Consider the following 10,000-nt stretch of genomic DNA (forward strand, 5'->3'; position numbering starts at 1 on the left):
ATGGAGGAAGCTGCTTGCTTCGCTCGGTAAAGGCTTTGCATCCGGCTGCAGATGGAACAGCCAGGCCTTGATGATGATGACGAGACTGTGAAACACACACACACACGCGTGGAATTGGCAGAATTACCGGTCAAGAGCCCCCCACGCACGTACCACATAGTCTTTCTCGCGCCAGTTGCCACTATTTCGGGCCGCGCTGACGCAGATGGCACGTACACACATCACGTAGATGGCAAGACAGCTCTGGAGGCAAACAAGCTTTTACGCAACAACAGCTCCTCTGTAGTCGCGACAACATCCTACATTATCAATCAATCGTCTGATTAGTGTGAAGATGAAAATAAGACTTGTTTTGCTGCTGAAAGCCAGTCTCTTTAGACACAGGGGTTCCCAAACTTAACCATGAAAAGGTCCCTCTTATACTGGTAGATTCCAGTCAAAGCCTCCCCGGACATGGGTCTTGTCACACTATTTTTTCTGTGCACCCCCTTTCACAACCATACTCTAGACCTGTGAGACAGTGTCCCACTGTAGGCCTATAAGAAATAATAACAATAATAGAAGTAATGTTCAGAGATACAATAGATTATGATGCTTTTCATAACTAATGAGAATACTGTTTCACTTATTTTTGTTCTACATTATTCCGTTTATTCAATTGTTTATTTTTGTTGTGGGATACTTTCCCTGCCAACCTGCTGCCCCTCAGGGGTCCCCGTCGCCCATTTTTAGAATCACTGTACAGAAGGAACAATTGTGATTTCAGGCACACAGATAAATGCTCTACGTGCGTATTTGTTTTGATGCTTGTAATATTTGATGTTTGTGTGCATACAGCACATACAAACAGGTTACCCTGTGTTTGTGTGTTTGTATTCATGTATCCTATGTATGGTTTGTATTTATATATCTGTGTCTGGGGTACATACTTGTGTGATATTTTATTCATATGTATATAGTATTCAGGGGCGGCCATCCCAGATTCAGAATGTAAAAACTCAGTCACTTATTTGCTGCAGCCATTTCTGCCGTACAAAGGCAAAGTGCAGTATCTAGGCCTACATTATTTAGATCAAAAATGGTCTTCATTACACCTCCTTTATCTTTTGACAAAGCCTTGTGGCCCAATAGTGTTTTCCGTTTAAGAGATATTATTATGTCAAATTTGCAGCAACTACAATATCCAAACTACTGCTAAGGCATGGAGGCCATTTTCCTCAATTTCAGTGTTGGCGTAGTTACTGCACTTTGCATTCGTTAAGCAAATGAACGATTAGCTAATTAGCAAAATCACCTGTGTTAGCAGAAGGAATATCTGCCAGGACTTTCACTTTCTCAGTCCAGTTGCTCCGGGCCTGACCGTATGTGCAGTATATTTATATTTTTTTGTTTTAACTGCATGCACATTCCGTACAGAGAGAAGAGTATCTGTGAGCATTTCTATCGTTTCTTTGTAAGAAATGAGAAATGTGCAATTGTCGATCACAGTATTGATTGGGCTATGCAGAAGATTTGGGTCCCAATAAATATTAACACGTAATGTGGAATCAAATAAACTATAGGTGTGTGTGTGTGCATATGTGCATGCTTGCATTCATGCATGTGTGTATATGAACATACAGACAGATGTGCAGTCATGAAGCATTAGGCCTATTTTTATGTTTTTGTAGTAGCACATGGTGTAATTCAGGCTTCACAGTGGTTGGGAAGTCAGGAAAATTAGCTCAGGAAAAATAGCCTTGAACGCAATGTCGTGTGGAGAGTTTTTGATTGGAGACTTGTGCGGAAATAGCAGAACTTGAGATCCCTGAGCCCATGTGATTTTACGTAGGCCTAATTTGCGTCACAGCTATGGCTGCTGCATGTGCAATACTGCAGAGACAACAAGGTTCAGCATTTTTAGCAGATAGATAATTTTTAGCAGTACATGTACTGATGTGTGGGTAACAACTTGAAGCTGGCATCATACGCATGACATAGCAGTGGCATAACAGTGTTGTAAACATGATGTCCATATCATAAACATTTTATGACTATTTCATTAAGTGACGTACGGTTATGGTAAAGGCAGCCCAAACAATGTCAACTTTTCCATAACCATAAAATGTTTATGACATTGACATCATGTTTATGACTCCTTTTGACTCTATTACAGGGCGCCCGCGGGTTTTTTAAAGGTATTAAAAGGCAGTAAATGAAAACGTGCAAAATTATGGCCAGTGAAAGGTAGTAAAAGGTAGTATCTTACATCTAATCTGATAGTATTTTTTTCCAGACTTCCTACAACTGGTCTTGTGTGTTTTAGAATTTGTTTAATTAACCTGTAGTCCATATTAATTATGACACTGTTATGTCATACGTATGACGCCGGTGTCAACTAAAGTGTAACCGGTGTACTGTATGATATGTGTTGACCTGATAAGTAACATTTACTTCAACATCAGAGACACATCAGGAAGCAAGTCCCTGATTATTTAATGTCACTGACTGTAGCTGTACTATGTTAGCAGCAGTAAACAATAACAACAGCGTAAAATGGTTTAGGGGCTATATATGGGCACAAACACTTGCACAGGCTCTGGCCTGGTACTGTATTCCAAGGCAATGGCATGATCGCATGTTTAGACTTAAGTTATACGTTTCGTCAGTTGTGTTGCCAGATCCAATCTTCATTGAATGCGCCATAAGTTATGCAGACTATTGTAGGTATCTACTCTACAGCAGGGGTGGACAGACTAAGGCCTGGGGCAGGGCCGGATTATCGTTAAGCACAGCACAAATGCAGTTCACTGCCAGTGTTGCCAGATTTTCTACGACAAATAAGCGACCGAAGTCCTAAAAACAAGCCCAAAAGAAGCGACTGACGGGCGTTGTGAAAACAAGCCCAAAAGAAGCGACCGAAGGGGTGGGTCGTCAGTCGCCTGCCTAGTCAGGGAAGACCTTACTCTTAGCGGGGGTCTGCTTGGCAGCTAAAATCTCCAAAAGTGACCACAAAAAGTGGGAGTTAACAATGCTGTAGTAGGGTCACGTACGGATGAGTGAGAAAAAAACGAGTTGCCATTGAGAAACACATTCAAATCACCGGCAGAGCAGGAGAAAACAGCAAGCCCAACCCTGAAAAGAACAAGCCCAAAAAAACCGCAACCCGCTACTTTTCAAAATTAAAAGCGACTGCTCAAAAAAAGAAGCCCAAGGTCGCTTATAATAAGCGGACTTGGCAACACTGTTCACTGCCTGGACAACAGAATGTGTGGCGTTTTTCCTATGGTGGACCAATTAAGGAGCCTTGCACCGTCCGCTGGCGTACCGGCCGACGGCGGATATTTCAGTCCGGGATACTCATCAGTTCAGATGCACGAGCACTCCGTCCAGGTTAGGGATGTTAACCGGTAGTCGCTTAACCGGTAGTCGACCGGATCAACGATAACCGGTTAAAATTTTCAGCCACCGGTTAACCCCCACCACCGGTTAATGAGGCTCAGTAGCCGGTTAGGTTTCTTTTAAGCATTTTCGCCATCCCTAGTCCAGGTCCGCAAAGGGGGGGGGGGGGGTGGGGGGGTACTGCGGTTGGTTGCAGAGCAGTTGAGGTCGGCTCAGGACAGCTATAAACTAGCCTTTAGGTTTTTCATTTAGTATGCGGCCTGCAAACAGAAAAGTTTCCTCAGCCCTGCTCTACGCTGTGTTTTCATTACATTGCATACATTTTTAGAGTGCATTGTATCGATTGACTGATTGACAGAGTGTATTGCACTAATTGACTTTGTGTCTACTATATGTGTCTGTGTGTGTATCTCTGTTTGTGGGTGTGTGTGTGTGTGTGTGTGTGCGTGCGTGCGTGCGTGCGTGCGTGTGTGTGTGCGTGTGCCACTTCAGGACTGCTGCAGTAGCCTGTGGTGATTGATGACCGGAGTGTGAGCGCGTGTGACGTGTGTGTGAGCGTGTGTCGTGTGTTTTCACCCGGCCGCCATGAATCGTAACCGGAAGGAGTTCTACAGTGTGGATGTGGGGGATTCAACCTTCCGCGTCCTCAAGCGGTACCAGAACCTCAGGCCCATTGGATCCGGAGCACAGGGCATCGTATGGTGAGTCAACACATGCACGCATGCACACACACATGCATGCACGCACACACGCACGCATGCACGCACGAACGCACACACACACACACACACACACACACACACACACACACACACACACACACACACACACACACACACACACACACACACACATACACACACGTTCACACTTCCAGAACCAGAGCACAAGGCATCGTATGGTGAGGCAACACACACACATGCACGCATACACACGCATGCGCACACACAGAAACAGAAACTATACTCAGACCCATCGGATACAGAGCAAAGGACATTGTATGGTGAGTCAAGACACACACGCACACACTTATGCATGCACACACACACTCACACACGCACACATACACACACACTACCAGAACCTCAGGTCCATTGAGTTCTGCAGAATACAGGGCATCGTACGGTGAGTCAATATGCATATGAGTGATTCTCCGATTCGACTACGCTTTTAAGTCCATGGATTTTATTTGCCAATTCCACTAACTATTAACTGCATCCAATGATTATATGGACATTAGAAAACATTTATCTTTCATATAATACAGAAAGTGTAGACATGGCATTATTTCCCTCAGCAAGAATGAATATTTATTAATACTGGTTTTGGGCGTTTTCATGCCGTCCTGTTTTCCGTCTGTCAGATTCAGTCTTCACATTAGCATGTAAAGAAACTTGTTTTGCCCAAGACGATTGCAAATGTTGATTCACAGTAATCATCACAATATGACAAAACTGTCAGAAAGACCACTGTCCTTTCCATTATACATGAAATTTGCCATTTTGTGTGTGTCCACGAAAACTGTGTTAACCGTGTCACGGTCTGAAACCCCCTCCATAAATCAGTAATGGTTTGGTCTTAGGCCATACGAATAACATCACGTGATGTCATAACCTCTTTGGTAGGATATGGGAAGACTTTTTGGTAAGTTTTGAGCTCCATCCTTCCATAATTTAATGCTTTCTTTTTCATGTTCTCATAGCGGGAAAATTGCCTGTCAACTGTGTTATCAACATATTCATAAGAATCTGAATTAGAAATCACATGTAGAAAAACACAGATAAAGCATACAGATACAGGAATTGATTAAAGGAATAGGTCGGTATTTTGCATTTGGGACCTTAATTATGGTGTATCATACACTGAACTACCCACCTGTATCACTTTTGTTTGATTTGAAGCCTTCCGTGAGATTTTGGGTTTGGACGATATCCACAATCCACCATACAACGGGAGTCAGCGGGGCACAGACTGTAAATCCGTCGTACACGCATAAACAGTATTTTCTTATTTTGTTTAGGGTCATTGGGATGATACAATTACGTTTCCGCCTCATTTCAATATTTAAATCTCCCGGGTTCAGTGAACGAATTAAAAATCTGTATTGACTGAGGTGTGCCACGTCATCTTTCTGCAATGCTCATTCTGACAGCCAGCCAGCTCTGCTACGGCAGTCGGGCCAGCAACATGATACTGTAACACGAAGCAAACGTTGAAGCTCTCGGTTTCTAACAGTTCTTCGGCTAGAACTTTGCTATGGGTTGAATGTGCGCATATACTGGATGCTGAAACTAAACGACAAGCTTCATGAAACCGTGGCATTTTGCGTTGAGATGGAAAAGGAAGGCGCCACACTCTCCTGGATACGAGGCTAAGTGGGTGCGGTTTTTGCGCCAAAGGTCTTTCTACCAGCAAAACAAAATAGCAGGACAGAAGTGACAGCGTCAGAAAGAAAACAATGCTGTTCCGATTGCTGATGGAGACAACAGAGGTAAGGACATATTATGTATCTAGAGTTTTTGAATGGCTAATCTTGGTGTTGCCTCAAACTAGCTCTCTTCTCGGTGCCTTCGTATGGCTGTTCATGCTACCAGCTACAGATCAAAATGAATCAAAGCTACGTTTGGTCTCAAACTAAATTGTACACGGAAAATATGAATAGTATTCCTTCAGTAGGCAAGACAATCACAATCATATGATAAGCCCTGCACCAAATCATGGGGTATACTTATAAGTACAGTTGACTTTTACTTTTACTACTAGTAAAACATTCAGCTGTCTAGCCTACTGAGAAATGGTAGGCTACATTGATTCTCATGTCATATCACTTGGAGGTTTTACAGTGTGATACTGATCTGATGTAGTGACACACTTCTTTATTTATTTAGGAAGGTGCCAAGTAACTCTGGAGGATATTCTCGCCATGACGAATCGAGCTGGTATCAACATTCTTCGAAGTTGAATCGGAGATTATAGCCAAACCTCGCAGGAACACACAGCTTTCAATTGAGTAAGTCGCCGAGGAATTTGTAAATTCTGTTTGATTTACTATGCCCAGACAGCTTTGTCGATATTGGGGTCAGTCAGTGACGTTAGTAGTAACTTCACAGCTAGTACCACGATTGTATAGATTATTATTTGTTCTGTTGTTTCATCTCAGTGGATTATCCAAGAAGCATTTTCATTGCAGTATACTAATCAATTATTTATGAACATAAGCTGTGGTTGTACCACCCCCCCCCCCCCAAACAAACAAAAAAAAAACCCGTCATTGACTAAAGTGTCCCTACCTCTTACTTGCTGTATTGTGATCATCTGTCTCATAGGAAATGCTGTACACAGCGCCCAGCGCCCTGGGTGCTGAACGTCTGCGGCCAGGTTACAGTACAGAAGGGTCATCCAAGATGCACCATGACCCTCATCCATCTCCCACCATACCATATGCTGGATGCAGTCAGAGTCTCTACATTGACTTATCATCTTGTGTTATATTGAGTAATTACAATGAAGTTATAAATCTAGTTGGTAATACTACACATAATTTGACATTACACATCTTAGGTGCATTGTGGGGACCCCTTATTGGACCAAATGTAGCTGGTTCGAATCCCTCCTGACCTCTCCCTACATCTCCATCCATGGCTGAAGTGCCCTTGAGCAAGGCACCTAACCCCACATTGCTCCAGGGACTGTAACCAATACCACTTTTGGTAAATGAAAGCGTCAGCTAAGTGCAATGCATTTTTTTTAAAAATGCAATGAAATGAAAATGTAATATTCCATGTCTTTTGATAACATTTGTAAATTAATTTCATGCATCATTCCATTGTCACAATCATAGGGACACTTTCTCAACTTCCACCTGCACAATATCTTGGACTCATAGGAAGAGATTATCTACATAATTCAAAAGACACCGCACACTGCTTACCATTCTTTTTATTTTGACACACAGGGCAAAATGCGTTGTTAGCTCAGAAAAATGAAGGAAGAAAAAGAACCATAAGCAGTGTGAAATGTCTTTTGAATTTTGTTCATTGTTCACCTTCTCCTGCCTCACATCAGCACCTGCATTGCTGAGGGCTTGTGCACAAGGACTCTCTTGAACTTAGGTCATCAATATAATTTGATGGCCATTGAAAATAAATGTTACACATTTATCCATTTGTCATTACTGCCTCAAGTGTCATTACTTTAACTTCTTTACATAAAGGAAAAGAGAGAAGATTTTACTGGGACTTTAATGTCAGCAGGTGTGACCAATAACAATGTGTACATCATAATTGTAATCATTCAGTCATTAACAATGTAGGAAGAAGTGAAGAATCTTGTAATAATGTAAGAAATGTCTTATTGGGTAACCAAGATGTCACTATCAAACATCAGAAAGTATTTTAGATAAATAGGGTTTAGGACCTTCCGAAATGATTGCTCCGTCATGACACTAAAACATCCATGTCTGTTCTTGGGACTGGAGTGGAGAGTTTTCGTGGTGGAGTGTTTGTTACACTCAGTTTATTCTATAGAAGGGTTGTCTCCTTTCCAGCACTCAGTCCATTAGGTCCTTTCAGAAGGTCTGGCGTCTATCTGGAAAATAGAAATGACAATTGTAGTGTATTATGTATGGCCATTGAACAGGAATGGTAAAGGCCAATCACATGAGTGCACAGTAGGTGATGGCAGTAATGTAACAGAATGTGAAACTCATAAAGAAGATTGTCTGCTCTCCAGATACACCGTGATAAGTCAAAAGGTGTTGGTTGAAGGCCACTGGACTTTTTTTATAATATTGGACAGGAAAGCAATGGGCATTTTGCCAGAGTAATACTGGATGGAAAAACCCTTTGAAAAATATCGACATGAAAGTAAGAAAAAGGTTATTATAATTAGTATGAATGGTGTACTGTATGGGAAATACTACAAACGTGGCTCATAACTGTTTTTTCCCCTGAGCCACACATATCCCATGTGTTGCAACAACATTTCAGTTTTTACACATAAAATGTGTTCGTGATAACTCGCCTATGGAATACACCCTGGTGTGTTGTTTAGACTTCTAAAACAAATGCAGTGGAGTGGTAGGCCTGATGTGTTTACCTTTGTGGTAGACCATGCCGGTGCCAAACCGAAGTATTATCCAGACGACCGTCTTCATCGTGGTAGTGTTCGTCTGCGAAGGGCTAGTGAGAAACCGGGTCAGGAAATTACTGCACAGTAGATACTGATGGCTGGTCAACGGTGGGCTGCTATTCACAGGGGTCGATTGAGGACGTCATGGAAAGTCCAGCTCTTGAGTCTTGACCTTCTCCTGTCTTTCTAAATAATAAATAAAGAAGTGTGTCAATACACCAGTATCACTGTAAAACCTACAACTAGTATGACCTGAAGATCAAGCAATGTAGGCCTACCAGTTATTGGCTAGACAGTCGAATTACGTGCCGTCAGTTTTACTAGCAGTAAAAGTGAAAACCACAGTCGATCTACTCCATGATTTGGTGCAGGGCTTTGACAGGCTTATCATATGATTGTGATTGTCTTGCCTACTGAAGGACTACTATTTTCCGTGTACAATTTTGTTTGAGACCAAACGTAGCTTTGATTCATTTGACTATCTGTAGCTGGTAGCATGAACAGCCATATGAAGGCACCTAGAAGAGAGCTAGTTTGAGGCGACACCAAGATTAGCCATTCAAAAACTCTAGATACATAATATGTCCTTACCTCTGTTGTCTCCATCAGCAATCGGAACAGCATTGTTTTCTTTCTGACACTGTCACTTCTGTCCTGCTATTTTGTTTTGCTGGTAGAAAGACCTTTGGCGCAAAAAACGCACCCACGTAGCCTCGTATCCAGGAGAGTGTGGCGCCTTCCTTTTCCATCTCAACGCAAAATGCTACGGTTTCATAAAGCTTGTCGTTTAGTTTCAGCATCCAGTATATGTGCACATTCAACCCGTAGCAAAGTTCTAGCCGAAGAACTGTTAAAAACCGAGAGCTTCAACGTTTGCTTCTTGTTACAGTATCATGTTGCCGGCCCGACTGCCGTAGCAGAGCTGGCTGGCTGTCAGAATGAGCGTCGCAGAAAGATGACGTGGCACACCTCAGTCAATACAGATTTTTAATTCGTTCACTGAACCCGGGAGATTTAAATATTGAAATGAGGCGGAAACGTAATTGTATCATCCCAATGACCCTAAACAAAATAAGAAAATACTGTTTATGCGTGTACGACGGATTTAAAGTCTGTGCCCCGCTGACTCCCGTTGTATGGTGGATTGTGGATATCGCCCAAACCCAAAATCTCACGGAAGGCTTCAAATCAAACAAAAGTGACACAGGTGGGTAGCTCAGTGTATGATACACCATAATTAAGGTCCCAAATGCAAAATACCGACCTATTCCTTTAAGGTGTTGTGGTGGAACTTCTGAGGTCCTCAGTTAGCACAACACCATAAAAATGGCTGAAATTTCAACCGTGTTACCGTCAATGGTGTTACAATTAGCTATGACAGTCAGGGTTGCCAGATGAGGCTGATGATTTCCAGCCCAAAAAATGTTCAAAATCCGCCTAGAAGCACAAAATCCTGCCCAATTCTATTGATTTCTATGGCAAAAAGTGG

General features: G+C 42.4%; 1 protein-coding gene across 1 annotated transcript in view; it reads left to right on the plus strand.

Moving 5' to 3' along the window:
* Positions 1-3,966: 3,966 nt before the first annotated feature.
* Positions 3,967-10,000, plus strand: part of mapk8a (mitogen-activated protein kinase 8a) — a 19,114-nt gene continuing 13,080 nt past the window's right edge. The window contains exon 1 of the mRNA XM_063191932.1: positions 3,967-4,082. Within this exon, the coding sequence (XP_063048002.1) occupies positions 3,967-4,082 (116 nt within the window). The remainder of the gene's footprint in view (positions 4,083-10,000) is intronic.

Source organism: Engraulis encrasicolus, chromosome 24, assembly GCF_034702125.1.
Source record: "Engraulis encrasicolus isolate BLACKSEA-1 chromosome 24, IST_EnEncr_1.0, whole genome shotgun sequence".
NCBI lineage: Eukaryota > Metazoa > Chordata > Actinopteri > Clupeiformes > Engraulidae > Engraulis > Engraulis encrasicolus.